Source organism: Poecilia formosa, unplaced genomic scaffold (assembly GCF_000485575.1).
Source record: "Poecilia formosa unplaced genomic scaffold, Poecilia_formosa-5.1.2 Scaffold216, whole genome shotgun sequence".
Lineage (NCBI taxonomy): Eukaryota > Metazoa > Chordata > Actinopteri > Cyprinodontiformes > Poeciliidae > Poecilia > Poecilia formosa.
The window spans coordinates 154,800-179,079 of NW_006800155.1; the positions used below are offsets into that span (position 1 = coordinate 154,800).

General features: G+C 38.5%; 1 protein-coding gene across 1 annotated transcript; it reads left to right on the forward strand.

The window, feature by feature from the left end:
- The first annotated feature begins 2,701 nt into the window (after nucleotides 1-2,701).
- Nucleotides 2,702-24,280, forward strand: LOC103149022 (phospholipid phosphatase 4-like). The gene is made up of 7 exons (XM_007568034.2): nucleotides 2,702-2,722; nucleotides 4,810-4,956; nucleotides 7,879-7,969; nucleotides 13,194-13,257; nucleotides 13,635-13,759; nucleotides 19,681-19,851; nucleotides 23,960-24,280. The coding sequence occupies exons 1-7, from the start codon at nucleotides 2,702-2,704 to the stop codon at nucleotides 24,166-24,168; spliced, it is 828 nt and encodes a 275-aa protein (XP_007568096.1). The 3' UTR covers nucleotides 24,169-24,280.

Sequence of the window (24,280 nt, forward strand, 5' to 3'; positions counted from 1 at the left end):
TAGCAATAGCAGCTTACACTTGATTAGCAACATTCTGCTGAATCACTAATAAATAAGCTAAAAAGTAATAGTCCCAACACTCACCCCTGTGGTACACCACAGCAGCTGACAATCACTGAGTGCACTTTCTGTAACACAACACACTGCATTTTTCATAAAATATATGACTTAATCCAGATAATTTCCCTTAAAAAAGTAGAAATGAAAGTATTTTGTTTGTCGAATGGAATGGCTGATGATGTTAGAACATTTCCAGAAATCATTACAAATAGGACTGACAAATCCCAACCACATGTATTCCAGGAAAAGCACATCTCTGTTTCACATAGAGTCAACATGAACTAACAGTAGGCGATACGGCGGCTGATTAGTCTGCCTTTGAGGGAAAGCCTTCCTGCTCTCCCTCTGATGGATTTTCACACTGCAGTAGCTTTTATCACGGCTCTGTTGTGTTCATTTGTGCTCCCCTCTGGGTATACAGCTTAAGGTAACACTGGCTTTCACAGCTTCCTGTTTACACCACATAGAGGGACAAATTTAATAACAAATATATCATAAACAAAAGCCATAAAGCCCCCAGCGAGGATCTCTTCCATCTGTAAACTTTACATATTGTTGTTGCTCTGAACGGGTAAATTGCTGCTTCTAAAACTCAGCCTGCTCCTCCCTGTCTGTCTCTTTTTTAGGATAATTACAATTATTTCCCAGCAGGAAAAATTGACACACATGCTGTGTAACTTATTACCTCTACAGACTCTACTAATGGGACTGCAATCAACATTTTTCCCATTTTAATTATGCAAACAAAATAAATCTTCTGTTCTCCAGCTGATGCATTACTGTCTGCCTTTCAGCCTCATTTCAGTAAAAACCCTGGTATTAACAAATACATTTTTAACTTTGGCATCTTAAAAGATGCTTTGGATTCATTTAAGCCACATCACTTGGACCTGGACCTTTAAAATGTCCCTCAGCCAAACTGAAAATCATCATTTCTGCAAAGGAATAAAAAGACAAGGCTTTTAACAGCGACTTTGGCACTAATGTGACACATAATTCATAATATTAAAAGACTTTTAGACAAAAATGATTTTCATTTTCATTTAATTAGAGTGATCAGCCATGAAAAGGTGAAAATATTTTCTAAGGACTAAAAAAACAAAGATATTCAGTGTTATCTGTTCCTGTTTTATTTCTTTATGAATAAAACATACATGTTTATTGTGCTTAATAACAGTCATATTATGTCATTTTATGTCTTACATATAAAAATCAAATGTGACAGCCGTTCAAATCCGGTTCTACACTCAGAAAATGTTTTTTTGGAACATCTCTATGCTGTAAATTGTGAAAGCCGAACATTTCAGTGTGGAACCCCTGGAATTAGTTGTGATGCTGATGCTGAAGTCATACATAATGCATTAGACTGAACTTAATTAGTGCTTCTCTAGTCAGCGCTCTAACAATCAGAGTCTCATTCTTATTCACCCAGTAAATTGTCACAAATGCTTATGCATTCATGCTGACGTTGAACATCCAACAGGCTAATTACCAGAAACTCCTCCTCCCTCTGAGCTCCACATCACAGCAGACATTAACCTTCGTTTCACATTCTTACTTTGTCCTCTGATTGTTGTAGGTCAACATGTATTTCTCCAATAACTTTCAAAAGGGGAATATAATTTTAAGCAAATATTAGTACAACTGTCTTGTCTGCTTTTAACAAGTCACAAAAACTTGAGTTTTTATGAAGTCATAGTTTAACCCATGTTACCAATGTGAACATCAGTATATTGTTTAGAAATATAAAAATGTAGTTCATGTGCCAGGTATAGAGTGTGATAGTATGTAAACACATGTTCACAGGTGGCAACTAGTAATATTTGAAAAAAATGTGGAAAACATTTTAGATGTGAAGTTTTCTTCTAAGTAAATGTTGGACATAGGAATTAGGTTGTGCAGTAAACAGGTTTTACATGTGGAAATTATTTTGGGTCATTTTTTATGGTTGAAAATATTTAAAATTGTTTCTGACAGATTTGACATGTAAAATTAAAGTGTAGTAACTTGATGACATCTACATGTCAAATAAGTTTTATCAGGCAAATACATGGGAAGCAAAACAATATTTCAACATGTGAATAAACACTTCACATGGGATTAACTTTCAAATGTGGAAAGTGTGACATGTGAAACATTTCACCACGTTTCAGATGCAGAAATGATCATGTGTAATAATATGTAACACATGGAGAAACCTTCTCCATGTGAAATGTTTTCCTGCATGTTTAAATATGTCCACTTGTGTAAAATACAATTTTTGGATGATGTTGCTCCGTCTCTGCCATCCAATCATATAACACACAAATAAACAAATAATATGCATTATAAATAAACTCAAACACCCCATGCAGTCCAACAACACCCATGAAAAATGATCTGCCTGCAGCTGATACCTTGGGGGAGTGTGTGTCTCAAACTAATTAGGATGTGGGCTGGATGTGAGATAAGCCTTCCAGGCTGACAGGTGGATCATCGCTGCATGTAATGACCTAAAAGTTGAGGCTGGGGTCTGAGCTGACTTTATCTGTCTGCGCTCCGTTTCCCTGCATTAGTCCCCAGGAACCAAAATAACTCTTTCAACCGCTGATGCCTGAACATGACAGAGATGACAGAAAAAAGTTGGATTATTTCATGAAGCATGCGGCACGTTGTTCGCAGGGTGGGGTTTAATGCATGCCCCTTCCAGAGAAGGCAGCACCGCTGAGCTGAATCAGAAACATAAGGCTTCTCCTTTGTAGCGACATCTTGACATGCAGCTATCACCAAACCAACCGATAGTTTTTTCACAGCCTCTGCCTGATGTGCAGAACTCTTTATATTTCCAGTCTAATGTCAAGCTGACTTCTCACAGGCTCTGTGTTTGGGTGAAAAATACTAAGAGGAAAAACAAGAAATTCTGTTGAACAATCACTTTGGAGAGACCTAAAGGAGACTCATCATATTTAGCCAATGCTAACTGTTTGTTTTACACAGCTGGATGTGAAGGACATGTTGAAGTTTTGGATAATTGATTCCCTCTTCCTGCTGAATTTCTACAGTTTATCCTCACAGTGACCTGCACAGCTAGTCCTTAAGCTTTAAGCTGCAGTGTTTTATGTTTTGGTTATTTTTTTATAATTAGTTTATCTATAAAATGTAAATTTAGCTTAACATTTAACTCGTTATGTGATCATGTATTTTAGACATTTTTTGGTAAACCACTTCTGAACATTTTTCTTTTGAAATTAATTTTATATATATTCTTCTTTTGAGTATGAATTATTGAAAGTTATGACAAAAACACATTCAGTTTTAAAAATCAAAAGGCTGTGGTTTCAAACTATTTGATCCTGTTTAAGTTTGTTTATAAATTGTGAATTTATGAAGTTGTTGATTCCAGTTTCTCCTTGCTTAATATCACATTTAGTATCAAGGAAGTTATTGAAAAGGAAAAAGTTACAGCTGCCTCCACTTTTTTGAATTCTGGTCTTTGTGATGAAACATTGAAAGACATTTACCAAGTTTTTGCTTTCAGCTTTGTTAAGGTTTTGTAACTCATAATGGTCGGATTAATATCAGAAATCCAGAATTATTGTAAAATGTGTAACAAAGAGACAAAGGAGAATGAAGGGACAAAGTTTCTGCAAAGTGATTATAGGCAAGCAAAGTAATTTCATCTGCATAGCAAACAACAAATCAATTCAAAGTGCTTTATGTGATTAGGAGGAAATAAAACAACAAACAATCTAAAACATTACATTGTATTAGGAATGTGGGCTACTCTTTATCCTGCTCCAGCAGTTATTAATCAAAGTCAGCTCTAAATGGGTATTTAGCCTTGGTTTAAATTAACTCAGTATTTCTGCAACTTTCTGGATGTTTGATTCATTTTAGTGAAACGGAAACTGAAAGCTTCTTCTCCACGTTTGGTTCTGATTCTGGATTTGCAGAATAGACCTGAGTGGTCCAGAGTGGTCTGCAGGTATTTTAAGCATTTTCAGCTTATATGTTTATTATGTGTGTCAAACTGTTGTCCACTGAGAAACACCTTGATGCTGATGTAACCAGGTAGTTCCCTTTAAACACTAGAAACAACCACAAAATCTCCCCAAAGTTCAGGATCATACAGCAAGAGTAATTTGTTATAATTTCAGTTTATTTTAATCCATGTGTTTCAAAGAAAAGGAGGGCAGGTGCTACAGTCAAAAACTAGATTCTTAAAACATACCATAAATAATTGCCCTTTATTCATAAATGTTTGAACATTTTCTGACTTTTACACTTGCCAAGAAACTACAAAGGAACAAAATTCACACATTCATCAACATGCCCTCTGATGTTTGCATTATTTAGGAAGAAAACTCATTAAATCACCATATTCAGCATATTCAAAGCCTTTTGTTTTTAAAGCCCTTGGAGTTATCTTGGAGCTCTTTTCAAAGGAGAGGAGGGCATTGAACTGTTTTAGACCATAGTGACAAAAGACCTTGTTAAAATGACAAAGAACAAGGTTGTGTGGGACAGACCACCGACTGGCCACGGAGGGACGGAGAAAGCAGCAGAATACTAATTTGTTCTTTCACACGCAGTGTGCGAGAAGGCAGCAGGGGATGTCAGGCAAAGTCCTGAACTTTTCTTGGACAGCACAAAAATAAAAAGTAAAATAAACTAAGAGACCCTTTTCTGTGTGGTACTGAATCCAACCAGAGCACAGATAATATATGAAAAGTCTTTTTTTGTTTTAGCAGCTAAAAACCAAACCGTTAGATTGTAAGAACTAAACTCTGCTGTGTTTTTCTTTGCAGGTTTACGGAGTTCTTGGAGCCCTTTGAGAGAGTTATCCAACCGGAGGAGCTGTGGCTCTACAGGAATCCTCTGGTTGAGTCGGACCACATTCCTAAAAGGGTTATGTTTGTAAGTACATTACATATCTCAAAAGAAAGAGTAGTCTTCCTCTGAATTTTCTTTATTTGTTTTAATGATTGGATATTATAACGCTCACCATCTATTTATCATTGGTGCTCAGAGACTGACTTTCATTTCCAGAGTTTGTTTGTGTACCAGTCAGGGAACTGTTCCCATGGCAGCTATCTTTCTTTTAATTAGTAATGAAAGTATTTTTACAGTTTTAATTCACCCAGATCAGGCCCAAAAGCCTGGGGGCAGTGAGGGGCTGGGCTCTTCAGAGACACATAAAGACAATTACAAAGTCAGTCTTCTACCACCTGAAGAACAGGACAGACTCCAGTGTTACTGCACATGCTAAAGAAAATCATCCCCACATCATGACACTGCCACCACCATGTTTCATGACTTGAATGGTGTGTTAAGAGAGACAGAAAATCTATCCAGTAGTTCAAAAGTGCAATAAGAATTGCAGCGCAATGTGTTATTTTTCCAGGAACCAGCAGTTTGTCGGCCTTAAATTTAGTATTTTGGTTCTGGGCAACTTTTACCATTTTCATTCAGAGATTCTTCCACCTGAGCTGAAGATCTCTGCAGCTCCTCCAGAGGTGTCAGAGGCCTCCTGACTGCTGCTTTGATTAATGCTATAATTTTTGAGGCCTTTAAAAACCATCCCAGATTTTAATGAACAAGAAAAACTTCCAACTCTTACATCAGCTTCTTTGTGTTGATATAACTGTCCTCAAGTCTAGTTTTCTGCCAAGCATTGTGGCATTGGAAGAAATGTTTAGTTTTAGTCAGACACTCCATTTTCTCCCGGGAAGTGAATTTGTAACAGCTGGCAAAAATGCCTACAGGCAACAAGACGCTGTGCGTTTTCAGTTTTTGTGGCGTCTCAAAGCTTTTCTTCCTCTACTCAAGTCAAAATGTCTATTTAAATGTGATGTTGGATATTTCAGTTCCTGTGAAGAGACTGTCTGGTTGCACTGGATTTTAACTTATATAAAATATAAAATGAAGCAAAAATAATTTTAAACAACTGCTTAAAATGACTGCTTATTTATCTCACTTCATTGTGAACTGTTTGAGTTTGAGGGACTGGCTCTTCGATCCCTGAACTCCTCACTCATCACTCACATGACGCCTTTAAACTGCTGAGGAGCCGGTGACAGGAAGTCTTATGACAGCTTAGTGTATAAAATACATTCTATATTTAAAAACAGCATACTTAGCAGTTAGAATCTAGTATTTGCATGTTTTTACCATGTCTGTTTCTGCCAGACCAACCAGTGTCGCGTGAGTAAAGAGGTCAAAGCATAATTACAATCTGTTTGGTGGAGCTCAAAGTGACTAATTGCCAGATAGATTTGATGAGTAATTTTGTAAGCATTTCAAACTGCATTAGTCATTTATATCTCTGGCAGCCAGTCAAGAAGCATGAATGCCAAATTCTCCAAGCTGACAATTGATCTGGAGAGCTGAATGGGCCTCAACGCAAACTGTTTAGCTCTGCTCTATTATTCTGTTTCTCTTTGAATATTGACAGTTTTTATTAGCTGGGGTATCAATAAATCTTTGGGAAAGACATTTCCATCAATCGGGAATTGAAAGAAAGTCCCTTATTCCCTAGCTACATGTCTTCTGGGGAAATAATCTGTCCTGTCAGACATTTTGTAGTACTTCCACTCTGACAGCAGCCCTGAAGGTCTGGAGAAGTTATCTAACTATTACTATGAGTGCATGGATAAGATTTACATGATGCTACAGTACGGCTCACTGTGACCTTCATAATGAATGTTGTAGAGGCCGGAGGGCAGCTCCAAGTGTCACTCCTGCATATTCCAAGTGTGAGAAGTGGCAGGAGGTTTTTTTCTTTACTCCTGTAAATCTGGAAGACATGCAAGACTGCAGGAATATTTTAGCCAATAAGTTGATTTTAAACGTAAATAATTTGTGAATATAGATATCCTAATTTTTCTGCTAAACACATAATGATCACTACGACTGGAAACCTCATCATTACTAATGAGATTTCACAAACAACCAGATAATTGTTTCTTCACTAATGGATTTAATAAACTTACGTTTGGCTATAAGGTCACATGGTTTCACATAAACACCGGCTGTATTTTACAAGTTTCAAATAAAGATTTACTGTGATGGGATGTTTTTTATTCATAGTCTCTAAAGGTCGAAGCAAACCAATTAAAGAGGCTGTTAAATGGAGGACATAAAATAATAAACTATAGTTGCCTGCATATGTCAGAGCAGTTTTTCTCCAAACAAGATTCCTTCACCTCCTCCTAATATTACTGATAATAATACTACAACAGCATATTCCTACAGTGACATCATCTGACATCGAAGTAGACAAGCCATTAAGATTAGGAACTTACGTTCTTTCAACCGTTTGGGTTATGTGTGTGTATGCATGTGTATGTGTGTGTAGGTGTGTGTATGTGTGTGTAGGTGTGTGTATGCATGTGTATGTGTGTGTAGGTGTGTGTATGTGTGTGTATTGTGTTGACTGGGTGCAAATTTCATCGTTCATCATAGTCTCTTTACTTGCTTCTGCCACACACTGCAGTTTCTGTGTTAAAGCCATGAAGATTTGGAGAATCTTATCTCTAAATCAGCTGTTGCTTAGGGCAGAAACATAAAACAATTTCATTCTGGATTTAATTAATACTTTGTGGCAACAGTTATTACCTCTGAGCAGAGGGAGCTCAAATCTCCTATCAAATTAGACAGAAACTCTGAGTGCTGGTTGGAAGAGCCACTGAACAATAAAATCAGTTGTTGGGTTTTTCAGTTTTGACAGGTTCAGGTCACAAGTTAATGCAGGAGTGTTTTCGTGTTGAGCAGATCCCCTGGAATCCTAAAATCACTGTAATTATTACCATTTTGTTGTTCTGTCTTATTTCCTTACAGGCAATTTCTTTCCTTACTCCACTGGCAGTGATATTCGTGGTGAAGATAATTCAGAGAACGGACAAGACGGAGATCAAGGAGGCTTGTTTAGGTGCGTGAAAATCTTCCCTTCAGTTCTCATGATTAAAGTGCTGAAAATGTTTTTCTTTGCATGACAACAAAATGTTTTTCCTAAATGCATTCCCTGCTACACTTACATGAAATTTAGAAGCCTTGGAATGTGAATGATTTGGCCTGTAATAGTAACAGCATATGTATTATACAAAAGTTTCTGCCCACGCTTTATTCGATTTTTTATGCTTCAGCAATGAACAAATTTTGTTAGGATTTCTTTTAGCTCAATATGTTTTTCCTTCCTCTGCCTGAAGCGATCTAGCCAAATGTAAGGAGTTCATTAGTCATTATGGCGCTGATCTTTAAACTCTATGACCTCGTGTGTCTGTCAATATGCCACCATGAATATTGCTCTTAGCCAAGTATTTACTTATTATCAATTTAAAGCATCTTCTTTCATTCTCTACCAGGACCTAGTGGTTTCACACACATTTTTTCCTACTTTCCCTTGAGGTTGAGTGCCAGAAAAAGGCATCGGCGCTGCAAGGCATTAAGAAAGTTTAACACAAATCCAATTAAAGAGACACACAGTGATGAATCAGGTGGAAAGCGAGTGGCTCAGTGCAGCAGAGATTACATTGCAGTGGAGAATTTAACGAGCCCCTCACCGCCTGCAGAGAAGGACTTCTGCAAACCAGTTTAGAAAACTGTGAAACTCAGGAGAACAAAGAACTAAAGGAAGGAAGACTGTTCTGCATTTTATGACAGATGTCAGACAGATCCGAGTTCTGAGGATGGCATTAAGAAACGGTCTCTAAAATGACACAGAAAAATATTAAATTAATTACTCTGATCGGTGTAAAGTTGTTTATTTTTAAAACATTGACAGACATATTAATTTTTCATGTCAGAAGCTTTCACATTGCAGTTCCAAATGTATCACTTTGGAAAGCATCCCCCAGGGCTCTCTACTTCAGAAACGCAAACAAGATTACAGGACATAATTAGGTTTAAATAGATTATGCTTGGTAAGTTTATGCTCTTTACTTTTGCTGATATATGGGCATATATTGTGTGGTACATTGCTTTCTGCCACGCTCCGTATTCTACTTCATGGTAGAAAGGAAAACGTTTTGAAAAGTCGTCTAATAATCTTTTATCATTCCAGAAGTCACGCCGCTTAATTACGCGATTATCTCTGAGTCAGAATATAATGAAGCCATCTGAGGGTCATATTTCCCACCAGACTACTCACTGAGAATGAGTCAAAGATGATTCCGGAGCGCTGACTTTAATCGTGATTATAAAGTTGAAACACTGTTTTCCATCCTGGTAATGTGATATCACAGCGATGCTACTGTTCGCTTTATGTGGGGGAGTGTTTGTGGTCTTTTCATGTTTGGACTCATTTGTCAATTCTACAGCTTTATTTTAATAAAACCTTTCTTGATTTAGATAATTTTCTCTCCATAATGAGTACACTGATCATGCATAACATTATGACCACTGACAGGTGAACAGATTTCTTCATTACAGGTAGTGGGCAATATCAGGCATTTTCCCTCTTTTTTTTTTTGATCAGGAAAATGGAGCAGTGTAAGGATTTCAGAAGTTTTCCAGGTTTGAAATTGTGATGACTGAATGACTGGATCAGAACATTTCCACAATGCAACTCTTGTGGGATGTAGCAGGTCTCCAGAGGCCAAAGTCGACCAGAAGTGGTTCATGGAGGGAACGAACAGACAGCAGGGGATGAGCAGCCAAGGGTTACTGATGCTGCTGCATTTGGTCTGATCCAACAGACGAGCCGCTGGAGCTGAAACTGTAGGGAAAGTTCATGCTACTTCTGATCTGAAGGTGTCAAAATGGACATTAGACCTTAGCTATGGGGTTGCATAGCAACAGATCAGTCAGGTTGGGCATGTTGACCACTTTCTATTGCTAAAAAACAGCAATGGAAGCATGAAAACAAGAACTGGAGCACAGCCAATGGCTGACAGTGATCTGGTCTGATGAATCATGTTTCCTCTCACAACATGCGGATGCCCAGATCAAAACACACAGAGCAAAATGGTTTGAGAGTTGCTAGAGGTGCAAAAATAAAAATATAATAAAAAAAATGAAAACCTACAGACTTTAAACAATCTGCTGCAAAAACCTCATGGGGAACCATTCAGTATTAAGCAAATGTCACAGTCAGTCCTGGAAGCACTGATGAACAGGAAGAAGGGAGGACATAGGATGGCGTCAATGCAGTAGTTCCCAACAGTATTCCTATTGCGTGATTTTAAAATAATGCCTGTACCCTGAGGCATCCTGATCAGACGCCTGGAACAGATTATCTGACTCCTACATCCAAAAGCTCTCCACTGAGCTCAGCACAGAGGAGGTGAACGGCGTCAAAGTAACAGGAGTGAGAATCCTGATGAGACTCAACCGCTGTGGATGTTGGAGAAAAGCTGAGTGAATCCTGAATGCTGCTGAGAAGAAGAGCAAACCCTCATCATCCTCACCTGCAGACTGACTGAAAGCAACATGGAAATGTTTGCACTGTTAATTAGATGCTTCAGGCAAACTGTAAATGTTACTGTGACTGCAAAGACAATGACAAAATATGAAAAGTAAAAAATGTCCTGCCACGGAGTAATGAGGAAAATATGTCAAAATTGCTGACATAGAATATTTATTTTTTCATTAAAACAAAGCATGGATGGATGGACCGACTCAGGAGACTCAAGGGCAACTGAACACAATCTGAATGTGACACAGATCATTTTCTCAAACAGATTAATGTCGTTTGGATACACTGGGAAGATGAATGCAGCAGATGTTCGGATGTCTGGGTTCATGAACGGGCCAATCACTCCAGCTTCTCCTCAGCTCTGTTATTTGCAGACAGTTATAAAAAGCTCTGGAACCATGAAGCAATTTAGGAGGATTCATTTTTACTTTAAAACCATTCGACTACTGCACGGTTTCCAGTCACCAGGATGAAACCAAGCTCACAGACTGTCAGACAGTTTTAGGAACGCACTTATGACCAGTAAGGCAAAGACAGTTCCAATAAGGTCCGCAGCATTGGAACCATAAAATAAACTGTTATGTCAGGTTAATTATAACGACTGCTGGTTTTGTTCAGCAAAAGTCCCCAATTCATTATTGTGCAATAGGAAGTAACAGAAGGCTGGATAACTCTTGGATTTACTCCGAGACGTCTGAGCAGGATGAACTAAGTCCCACTGGAGTCCACTGGGAGTAACATGTAGGGCAGGTTCTCTCCTCTAACTATGAGAGCCACTGGACTCCTTATAGATAATTAAGTGAACATTCAGTTTCAGTGCAAATTTGACCTACTGACCAACATTATGTTTCCTCTCTCCCATCACAATGAGCCATTTATTTCTTTCACAGTCAGATTTTGCCTGTGGCAATCCACGTCTTCAGGGAAATCCCGTCGATGTTTTTGCTCTTTTAAGCTGCATGAATTGTAATATTAGCAAGAGTTTAATGTTTTACATCTTAGGTCTTTAACTGGCCTTAAAATCCATGTTTAAAGTGACTGAACAATGATTTGTTTAAAATCGAACAACAATAAGTAATTTGACCTGCTACTTCATAATAACTTTAAATTAAAGATTGTTAGCATTTGGACTCCTACTTTGTAATTTGCCATTCTCTAAATGTCTGAGCTGCAATAAGACTTTTGTAACTTTTCAGATGTTCCATCCAACATGTATTCACTGTAAATATTAACAGAATAATAAAGAATAAAATCTTAAGAAGCAAAGATGGCATGAATTCAATCACATCTCCAAAAAGTAATGGAAAACAGCACGGCTTATGTGATTCTCCATGTCAAACATTAATAACCCAAAACAATTTATTGTTCTAGACCTTCTTTTTGCTGTTGTTAAATTGGATAATTTTACATCTTAAATATCATGAAAGCAACAGGGGTGTTTATAGTTTCTGACTGATTTTTAATTTTGACATTGTGTTTATTTTATTCGTTCATCTCGGAGTTAAACGACGTTGTACTTCTAAACGCACTGAGCCATTAGCTAACTTTACTTCAAACCAGTTCGGAGTGATTCAGATTCAGATTCAGACTCGTCTGCCTTCAATGAGGATCTGATCTGTTGCTCAGAGGGACAGAAATACTTTGAACATCAAGAAGATAAACATCCCGCGCAAGAGAACAAAGTGTTTTTTTTTTCATAATAGAGTGATAAATTTCATGATCTGATGAGAACTGGACAGAAACCTATGTTAGATTTTTTGCAGTGCCCTAAAAAAGTTGATGCAAACAGATGAGAAAGCTTGCAGAGCTGTATGGGGTGAAGATCACACACATCACACACAGACTGATGAACCAACAGAGGGAATCTGACACCGTAGAAGTCTCAACAAAGCAAAGCTGCTTTTCTTGTGATAATGAGTCGATGCATCTCCTTTTCACAAGGTATCGACTTTTTGTTTTCTTTAAACAAGATGAATGCATTTGTTATCTCAAGGAACACACTTTGTTTCTTCAACAATATCAGACAATTTTGGAGAACAGATGGGTGTTTGGTTAATTAGATTTCAACTGACAATATCTGTGTGAATGTTAGGGGAGATTCATAACTCAACATGAAAACAAAGCATAAATGTGATGCTTTTATTGAAGCAGGTGGATTATTAGTGCTGCTGTAACCATTACGAGGAAACTATTTTGTTTACTCATTAAATTTCCCTCAGTTATTACCAGTGAAGCAAGCCATTTATACCAAGACAAAAAACAACAACATAATAATAATCTGTTGTCATGACAAAGTCAGGTTTATTTATTTATTTTTTTCTGAAGAAAATAAAGCAGCTATAAAAAAGATAAACTCAACATTTTCAGTTCTTCTAAATGCATTATGTTGATTTTGTGGGTATAAATGTCTTTGTTCTCTCTTGTTAACTGCCTTCCTCAGATGTATCAACTCTTTAGTGTTTTCAGGAAACAGACAGTCTGGTAAAAACCAACTCCTTGTTCTACGCTTTGCTTCACACAGAAGGTCTGGTTACTGAGAACGACTGATTTCTGGAGGCTTGGACTCTGAACTCCTAAATGACTGGATCTGATTTTACCTAAACACAAAAATTTGGCCGTCATGTTTGTACAAAGTGTGCAAAACTGACCAGAACTTGTATAAAACTGTGACTGAGGTTTGTACTACTACATAATGAGACAATGTAAGATTTGTTTTAATCTTTGTCCTTTCTGTCCTCAGCTGTGTCCCTGGCACTCGCATTAAATGGAGTCTTCACAAATACTATCAAGCTGATTGTTGGCAGGTATCCTGAACAAGTCACTTCACGGCGCTGTCAGTAGCTGCTTTTCCATCCACAATATAATTGTGCAGTTTGACATTTAGAAAATAGATTTGCATAAGGGAAACATCAACTTAATGTTAGAATGAGGTGTTTTTTTGGCCGTATCAATTTTGGTTTATTTAGGAAAACTGCAAGTTTGACTAACAACCAGATATTTCCACTGGCACAAACCATGAAGAATAAGAGGAAGTAGTTGGAGAATGATGAGAATTTGCACACATTTGTAATGGAAACACAGCTAATGATGCTCAGGTTGAAGTTGCAGTCACTCCGTATTTTGAGACTTATAGTAGCTGTTCTCTTAACTCATTGTAATCACATGAAAACTAATTTTTCAGACCAAGGCCAGATTACTTCCAGCGCTGTTTCCCAGATGGTCAAATGAATGCGAAGATGCTGTGCACCGGCGAGCCGGAGATGGTGTCTGAAGGGCGCAAAAGCTTCCCCAGCAGCCATTCCTCCTGTGAGTAAAGAAATCACCGCTGGCAACTGCAAAACAATATGCAACCATATCAGATCTCTCACACCACCTTATTAAAACTGAACGGTAGCGTTTCAGTTTGAGCTAATAAGAAATGCCACCGTGCTGACAGATTGTGCTCAAGATATTTTTTATTGTTGCCGAAGATGTAATATGCAGACCCTGAGGAAACTTGTCATGAATGAGTCCAGCATATTTCACTTCTGACATATGTGACGGATGATAAAACGTTCAGTGCTTCACCTTCATCTGACTTCCTGCTGTGCTCAGCTACATGAAGCAGGGAGGATTGCTGGCCATTTTGGGCCAAACAGCGTAGCAAGCTGTTCCACCTCAGCACTATGCTCAATAATTCACGTTTCTTCTGGTGTAAAGGAGACGACTGGAGAAAGGTTCACTGGGATTGTTTGCTGCGGTCCATGCAGATGGTGCACAGTGCAGTGGACACCATGTAGCTCTGTGTGTTACAGTCTTATTTTGGGTATATTCAAATTTGCCACTTCACATATCCAACAATGTCAACATTTCAATTCAACACGCTTTTCTGAAATATTTAGTGTTTTTGGTTTTGGTGCTGTATAATGTGAACAATCCCTAACTCTTATCTAACTGCATTTAAACTTAAAACATGATATTTACAAAATAGAAGGATTCCTTTGTTGCTACTTTTTTATACTTTGTTGACTGCAGAGCTGTTATACCTGAGCTAAACCTGAACAACAAACTGTTGGAAAGGCAGAGAACATAACTTTAAAAAAGTGTCTGCCATCATGGCAGATTGGAGAGAAAAAAATATTGATAAAATTGTCTGAAAAAAAAAAGCGACAAAATGTCAAAAATATTACGTAGGAAGCATTTTTACAGAGATTGGTCATTGGGTATTAAATACTAAAGTTAGCGTTTTCAGTTTGATACAGAATAAATTTTAAGTATTCCATTCAAATCAAACGTAATTTTTCTTTTTTTTTTTATCCCAAAAGGAATTTAAATAACTGACATGATCCAAATATCTTGGGAGGGTGTCCCAATCCAGTGGCAGTCTTTGAGGATCTGGCCGATGCAGGACTTATGTCCTGTTGCCTAGCAACAGAGATGGTGCTAAACACTAACTGGTAAAAATGGAGCTCAAGATCTTGCTTTTTAAAAATTTTATACTGTAGAGGCAACATCAGTTTTATTGTCTCAGGCTGAGAGATAAACAAGATAAAATAACTTTATTTAATCTATAAGCTTTTCAAAAATATCAAGAACTGCTGGATCAGAATAGTTCATTTTCTACCTCATTAGCAGCTGGATTTTTTTTAGCTGTTTAAACTCCCCTCAAACATGAATGAATTGATTTTTATTTTTACTTTGAAGCCTTTTTCCATTAATATTACATGTATACAGAGTTCTGTCCCTGCTCTGCCTATTTTGAACAATGAAAATAAATCTTTAGAGAAAGAAATCTCTCAGTCTGCTGTCTTTACTGTGACAGGCTGATTTTAACTGGAATAGTTTGTCTTGCTCAATCAGGCAGAACGTTCAGGTAGAAAGAAGTTGCCTTTGGCTGCATGGTTTGTGATTTGCTGGCATCACGGTTTGAGCGTGACGGCCTTAAACCTGCAGCATCAGATCAAACATAATGCTACTGTTACACAGTAACACACCCAGACATCAGATGCCTTACACATTTAGTTTTGATTGAGTTTTAAAGCACTTCCAGTCAGATTTCAGATTAAAGTTTAATGCTCCTCAACACACCTTCTATAAGCATGGGAGGCTTTGAGGCGCTCACTGGTTCCCATTAGAAACATTAGAAACTCTGCAGATCTGGATTAGATTTGTCAAAGCAACAGATTGAAAAGCCGCAACAAAATCACTGAGATGACATCTGCAGAACAAAAGTAATCCCATTTATTGCCCAAAAAGATTTGAAAAGGCACAAGGAGCACATAAAAAACTGAATGCAGTTTGATTGTTTGTAGCTCAGCATTAAGATTCAAGGATGTTTTTATTTTTATGCCACTTTTTCTTGTTTGTGGTACGAAATTCAGACTCATTAGATGTGAAGGCTGACATGTGGCTGCCAGCTCATAAACATCCATCTGTTTTCTATCTCTGCTCGTCCTTCCAGGGTCTTTGTTGATTTAACAAGTTTTAATATTATGGCTAAAAAGTTTGTCTTTGCTATTTTATAGAGAATGGATTATATAAACAAGAAACAACATTATATTTCTTATTAAACCCTGAACTAAGCCACTTAGTTTTATATAATGAACTTTTCAGTTTAAGAGCTTTTTTTTCTTTTTACCTTCTATTTAATATTTAACATATTGTTTGTTTTTAATAGGAACTATGATTGTTTAATTTACTTTTAAATATATGAGCATCTATCTTCTGCTTTTTCGGTTTGTTTTTTGCTGTTTTGCACCCCTGATTATATCAGTTAGTAGACGTTTTATGTGCATCACAGGACATTTTATAAAGTTATCAATGATAGATACAGAACCTTTAGACGTGTGAGAAGCTGGTGTCCTGATGGCTTTTAAACGCCTGAGCTGTTTCCACTCCAGTTGATAGTCTTGAAGGCTTCTCCCTTGTCCTTGATTAGATTCCTCCACCTCTCTGAAGCAAACTAAATAACAGGAATTCGTTGTGGCATTCTCCTAAAAGAGAAAAACAAAGCAATAAATACCAGTTCACTAAACCCACTGCAGCCCGTAAACAGGTCCTGAAGCACGACTCACATCACATTCATATTCATTTCACCATTTCCCTTTGTGCATAAAAACCCAGCTGATGTTACTGATGGATATACTCCACTGAAAGATGCCATCTTTAGCATTAGCAATGCTTCAATTAATCCTTTGACCAGATTCTTTTCTGAATCCGCCTCCTTCACTATTGCATCATCATTTATATTTAATTAGCCAAAGATTACAACGTCTATCATCATATTAGTTCAGTACCAGGAGAGAATTCAGGTCTCCTCTTTGTGTTTCTGACAGTCGGGACGCAGAACAAAGCGGTTTTAATTTAATGCTAATACACATTTTCTGTTGACTCTTTATGTGCTAATAGGAGGATCAGCCTCAGGCACTAAGTGGTCGTTTAATATGCAGCTTTTCTAGTGGGAGTTAGCAAAGATATCCCACAGGTCACGATAAAGGTCAAAGATCAGCACAGCAGAGAGGGGATGGCAGAGACCCAGAGATGGAAAGCATAATAATGCACTTTGTTTAGGTTCTCAGTCTTTAGTGGGCATTAAAACCTGACAGCTTTGTCGCAAAGTAAACCATCAGAAACCCATATTAACTAATCTTAGTCTTTTCAGCTCTGCATCTCATTATCGAGATGCAGAGTTTATATATATATATATATATATATATATTTAGCATATTTTTTACAATTTAACGTGACAGTTACTTTATTCTGTAATAAAATGGCACTATGTACCTGAAAAATTCATAATACTGCTGCTTTAAAGGATTTTTGCAAATGAAAGTTAATTTCTTGTTGGAAGCCGAAAGTTAAACTGTTCAGAGTGGGACTGAGTAAGTTCCCAAGATAATGTAACTCTGTCCTCCCAAAGGACAAATTAAATTGCCTGAGCTTTGTTTAGAGCCAAAAAGACAAATAGTGTGGGCTGCTGCGAGGTTTGGGATGTGAAGGCGTCACCTCAGAGTGAGATGGATGGTCTCTGAGGGATGCTCAGACTGAGGAACTTTAAAGTAAAGGTTAGTCTCTAAAAAACATCAGTTAATCTGTGTGGGTGTTGTGTAGCTCTCTCCAAACTGAAAAGTGTTAATTTTATCTGCAGCAGGATTTCCATCTTCTTTCCACTCATAAATTATTAGTTCTGTTCTTCCTGCTCTTGAGGAATTCAGTCACATAAACTCCCATTTGGTGCAGGCTGCAGGAAGACATTACCGTTTTTAACTGTGAAGTTTAATAAAAAAATGAGCTAGTTCCACTACATGCTGAAATGTCCTTGGGCAAGACACAGATTCCCATGTTGCCCCCGGCAATGAGCTGGTGAGAGGTGGATGGATGAAGGAGTGGAAGTGCTACTGAAACTAACAAAGTGATTCATAAATCATTTATTTTCCTTGAAGAGCAAGATCTGATGATGATGATGATGATGATGATGAGGAGGAGGATTAACAAGTCATTTGCCTTAGCATAATGCTAGAGAGGAATTATCATGTAAAAATGAGAAATAGACACATTTAGGTAGAGTTTAGCTGAATGGTCTCATCTATAATTTAGGTTTTAGAAATTTACAGTGCCAGAAATAAAATGTAGATTTTTTTGTGATTACAAGACTTAATTTGAGAAAAGGCAGCCATTAAGGTTACGTTTCACTCTTATTAACTACATCACAAATAATAAATGTACTTTTATTCTGAATGGATGAAAATGTTTTGCTTTCAGTGTCAGTCATGTCTCACATTTACATCCAAACTGATTTAATGTTGAATCTTTGGGAGTTCAGTCTGAACAACAGGCTGAGCTAAAGTCTTCATGCCCAGTGTTTTCTTCACAATGTGTCCCTGTCACACTACCAACTTCAAGGTTACTTCATTTGATAAATAAATGCAAAGTGGTGCATGACTGTAAAATGTTAGGACAGTTTTACAAATGGAAACCTGAAAAGCTGCTGGAATCAGAAGTTTGTAGAAAAACCTTTCACTGCAGCTGAAAACCTCATTGAACAGAGCATGTGTTAGCATTTATGGACAGAAAATTCCAACAGATTTTTGTTTGGATTAAGGTCTGGACTTTGACTGGACCGTTCTAATAGATGCTTTGGTCTTCAGGTTCATTGTTGTGTTTGAAGGTGAAGCCTCACTACATTTGTTTGCAGGCGCTTTCATATTTTCTCCACAGTTGTCCTGTTTTCCTTGTTCCTGTGAAAGAAGCAGCATAATGCTGCCATCACCGTGTTTCAGTGTGGAGGGTGTGGTCAGGATGTGGAGTGTTGTTTTCCATCATGATTAGCATGTTGCAGTGATGTTAAAAAGTTTCATTTGGTCGTATTTCACCAAACATTTTCTAAGTTTCCAGTTTGGCCTTCATGACTCGTGACAAACTGAACAAAGTTTGAGTATAAATAATTCAGCATGCCATATTTTAACTATGTTAAGGAACTTAGTTTCACAGAAGAATCAAACTATTTAGATCAGACAAATCCCTCATCACATCAGAGGTCTGGATGATTTGTTCTGAATGGAGTCGTTTTTATTGGATCAGTTCCCAAACAGGAGAGTCCTGGAGACAGTCGGACTTTGTTTCCCTGCTCTCCTCTCTGTTTTCTCAGAGCTCTTGTTCTGTCATGTGTTCTGGCCAGCTTGTTAGTTGAGTGACAAATGTGCCGGCTGTTTGCTTTGCTGCAACATCAAATCGCTTTGCTTCAGCAAAAACTCAAATGGTTCCACTGTTCAACCTTTAATTCCCACAATTAGACCACCGCTGTTCCTCTTCTACTTCCCAGCAGATGTTGCTTAATGCACAGGCCTGCTGTCCGTTCACATTCATGTAGCACAGAGCTGTGAAATCTCAGTATTGGCTGCCATGTGCAGCGGTGAGCTGCTGGCCAATGTAATTGATTAAATGTTTACAAATGTTGCGCTTGGCACGGTTTTTAAGATCATTTTGTGATTTGGTATGCACACTGATTACCTTCAGTTAGAAACCTGCAGCCTTGGTTTAGGACCTAACATGATTGCTTCTGTCCTGCTGCTAAATTACCTGCAGTTACAAAAAACACTTTAATCATTTTAAAAGGTTGTTTTAAAAATATCTTTCACCTGCAGGCATATGGCTTTCCATTACTAATACCCTGAAACTTGGTCTTTTTTTTAAACTTTTCTGGAACAAAGCTGTTGATCTGCTTGACGTCGTCTCTTTCTGCCTTCCAGTTGCGTTCTCTGGACTCGGGTTTACCTCCTTCTACCTGGCCGGAAAGCTGCAGTGCTTCACAGATGGGGGCCGGGGTCGCAGCTGGCGTCTTTGTGCCATGGTTCTACCTCTTTACAGCGCCATGATGATTGCTCTGTCCAGGACGTGTGACTACAAACACCACTGGCAAGGTCCAACCAACAATGCCGTTATGTCTGTGTTTAGACTTTACAGAGTCATCGCTGTAAGCTGGAATGTTATATCAGTCATTAAATTTATTACAGAGTGATTTCAGGCATGTTTCTTTTGAGTTAGTATGCCTAATGATGGGTTTCTCAGAAAATCAACTTCTTGTTAAGACTAAAGAAAGGATTTTCATGGATGTTATGAGTGAGTTTCTTTGTCAAAGCAAAGTCACAGAGTCTGGAAGAAGAGTGAGATTAAAGAAAGATGGAGGTTACCAGGAGATATTTAATAATAAACAAAAGGAACAATTTGCAAAGGGAGTGGAGAGGAGAGGGCAGTGAAACCAGGACAATGAGAACCTGTGGACGTAAATACTGAGGGAAGACAGGAGAAGAGCATCAGATGCAGGTGATGAAATCAGGTGATTGGGGACAGCTGTGGGAGGGAGAGAACTGTCAAGCTGAAGAAAGATGAATAATTAACATAAAGGAGCTGAAATAAAACTCTGAGAAACTACAAAATGAGAGGGAAGGGAACAGAACGGAGTGTAACAGCAAAAAGAGCCGAACATGAGAATTATCTAAGTCTAATGGCAACACATTACCAAAAATTATCACCAAAAATAGGAGACATGAAGAGAGTATGGTGAGACATAAAAATATAAACAAGGAAATAATCCAAACCCCAAAAATGAGGAGGAATCCTCACAAAACTGAACAAACCAGCACAAGTTTTAAAACGTTAAATGTTTTAAATGTGTCTCCTGGAAAACTAAAAGAATGACCTGAGGGGGGCTGGGAGCGAGAACTGCGTGGGTGTGTGGGTTTCAGATAGAAAAGAAATAACATGATGACAGCTCCATCACATTGTGTTAATTAGTTTTAGAAAGCCATATGTTCTTGGCAGCAAACCCAACAGCTCTTTTTACAACCTGCCTTTATTTATTTATAACCAAAACAACACAATTCCAGCATTTACAAGAAAGCCCATCATTTTCTGAATCCTCCCTGGATCTGCGTTTCCCTCCTGCTCGCTCTCCGTCGGCTGGAAGTAAGCTGCAATAGAGCAGTCCATTAAATTTGAGGGTCCCCAATCTGCTGCCAGTGTAAACACAAGCTGGGAGCTCCCATTAGCCCAGATGCTACACTGTGCTTGATGAATATTAATACTCTCACCATCACTAAACTAATCTATTAAATCAAGTCACAGTCTGGTAAATTCAGTTGACAGGAATCAGAAGAAGGTCCAGGCCACCGGCTCATCCGCTCTGCAGATCCTTATTACTGGAAGGTGATGCAGTTTTATGTTTCATTCAACTTCTGTTTTACAGTGCAGATATTAGGGAAGCTTAGTTCAAGTTTGATCTATTTTCAGCAATATCTGCTTAATATTCATTACAGCAGTGCTATATTTTGTGATGTATGATAGTTAAAATGGGGTCAGCTGTAATGCAGACCTGCTCAGCCTCTGACAGAGAACCAGAGATGGCCCGGCCCGAGGTGAGTGAGCCAGCTCAACGATTCATGGCTCTGCCTTTCATGTTGCTTCCATCAACCTCTAAACTCGGCAGCGGTGATGGATGTTCACTGAAACATTGCAGCCCATACAGCAATGCCTAATTAACCAGGCCCATTCCACGACTGCAGGTGTTATTTATCACCACACTCCTACAGGGAGAAGGGAATCCCTTCAAACCAGGATCACTGCAGATAATGCTGCGTTTTGTACCGTCATGTAGACAGGCATAAACTGGAGATGGGTTTTCAATAAAAGAGTTGGAGATTTTAGATAACATCCTGAAAATCCAATATGGCTGCTTTGCATGTAGGATTTAAGGGCAACACGCAACGGGGGCGTCGGGTCAGCAGATGCTTCTTGGACTTGTTCTGTTTAGGCGTAATGAAGCTCCATAAACACAAAATCCCACCGAGTTTCTGCTTTACTGCAAATGTTTCTACAGTTAAATTTCAGTTTAATGCAAAAATACTTGAATTATTCCAACTGAAAGTTGTTTTAAATCATGTGATACACATTTCTTTAAAAGTTGTTGAATATGCTGATGATTGTCTGCAGAAGTCATCGTTTCCATTTCCCATAAAATTGCACAAATTGAAACTGTAAAAGTAAATTTGCTTAATAGAAACAAGCCAGTTTCGAAATACTCACATTTTTTAATAGAGTTTTTACACTGGGATGAAGTGATTTTTTTTTGTCTGTATTAAAATTAGTTAATTTCTCAAAATTGCAATGGAAAAACTTATTTTGCATCACGAGTCACATGATCAACAACCAGACGTTGCCACTGGCATAAACCATGAAGAAGAAGATGACAGGAAGTTGTAGGAGGACGATGGTGCAGCTTAACGACTTATTGTGTGAACAAACTTATACAAGTGTGATTTTAGTCGCGAAATTGTGTTTTTCTGACATTAAGCAGAAAATTTGACAAAGTTTTGATTAATGGAGATGCAGCTCCTGTTGCCTCTGACTGAAGAAACTCGGTAGTATAACAGTTTGATGAAGAGGATGCTTGTGGTCGTCCTCCTTTACCGAATCGTCTCCAAAGGTTTCAGGTCATCGGCTCTAATGCTGAAATTTCACTCTCCACAACAGACTTATGCAAGACATGCAGCCTGTTACAGCAAACACTGAAGGACTGAGGGGTTGTGAAGAAGTGCAGTCTGCTCTGTCCCTTCTTTTATTCGGCTTCACTGCAGCGTCTCCAGTGTAGCCTGCTGCTCAGGTCAATGTTGAGGCATTTGTTCTCACTTCCTGCGGATGTTTTTCATTTGTGTTTGTGGTGGAAAAATAATTCAGAATGGCAGAAGAAAAAATGTTTAATATTGAAAAATAAATATATGGCCACAGAGAATATCAAAGAGAAATTCATTCCTTTCAACATGTAAAAAAAAAATACTTGCTTCACTCATTCCAAATAGATACACAGTATTTATTTCTGTGTGAGTGCAAATAAATAGATTCACCAGCCAGTGAAGTAGGCCGATCTTGCTATAATGTAACTGGAGCCTTTCCACAATTGAATTTAATTCTTTGTGGCATATATTCAACAAGGTGTAAGAAACAGAGTGAATCCTCTGTGATGGTCAAGAAGCTGACTGAGGTTTTGTACTGCAGTGGATTATCCTGCTGGAGGTTTTCATCCTAACATGGGTACTCAGTGGCCAGATATGGTAAAAAGCTGGCTTTGAAATTTTCACAGTTTGGCCTAAAAGGCTGCCAAGAAAATATTCTCAGGTCATTTGAGGCGCAGCAGTCTGAACTGTTGGCACAAGGCAGCTTTCATGTTAGTTACTCCAAATCCTGGCCCTTTCTTCTGAATCAAAACTCATTAAACATTTTTCCATTTTGGTTCTGCCCAAAGCTGACACCTTCTGTTGTTTTAGCCTCAGTTTACTGACAGGCTTAGTGTGCTCTTCTGCTGCTGTAGCCCAGCTGCTTTATAGTTTGAGGTGTTTGGTATTTAGGAACGGTTGTCTGTCCACCTTGTTTGTGAAAAAAACAAGGTCTAAATTTAAATCAGGCTGCTCATTCTCCTCAGACTTCTGATTTCAGCAAAGCTTTTGGTCCAGAACCTTTTGCAACCTGGACATTCTTACTTTTTTTAGACCTTTTCTGTCAACCAGTGAGATGACTTCCTGTAGATCAGGTTTGGTTTTCTGGCTCTGCCTCCATGCTCAGTTCAATTTTAGCCAGTCTTTTTTTACTGCATCAGGTTGTCTAAATGCATTGTGTTGCTGCCATGTAAATTGGCTGGTTTGCTCTTTGTGTAAACAGGCTTTTGGACAGATGTACCTAATAATGTGGCTGGTCATTGAACATTGTTATTAGCTTGTAATTCCAACACTTGTTAGCCTGAAAAGAGAGCATGGCCATTAAGAAATCCCTCAGGTTTTCAAACCCAAACACAGTTTAGATTGGTTCATTTAATTCCCAGATCTGGGTTCTAATTTTAGAGTCTGTTGGTGTTCCGTACACCTAATGTGTCTGTAATCACCTCCCACATAATACCAGCATCTCTAAAGGCGCCACCAGAGGTACCTGCACCACAGTTTGAGAACCGTGTCATTAAAACGTGTTTGTGTGTCTTTGCAGATGCCTTTGTGGGAGGAGTGATCGGGTTGCTGTTTGCTTACATCAGCTACCGCCAGCACTACCCCCCCTTCCTGCACATGGACTGCCACCTGCCTTACGCCAGCCTGGCTGCGGCCAGCAGGGCGCCCCCCCCGGCCCAGGACGACCCGCAGCCCGTCGACAACGCCACCACTCTGCCCATGGAGGGCCTGACCGAGGGGCCAGTATGACTAGTGGCCCCCACTGAGACAGCCTCCTCAACGCCCACCAAGCCGCCAAACCCACCTCCCCATTCCTAGACAATGACTGGCTCTAATATACATTCCACTGGACGAAAAAAAA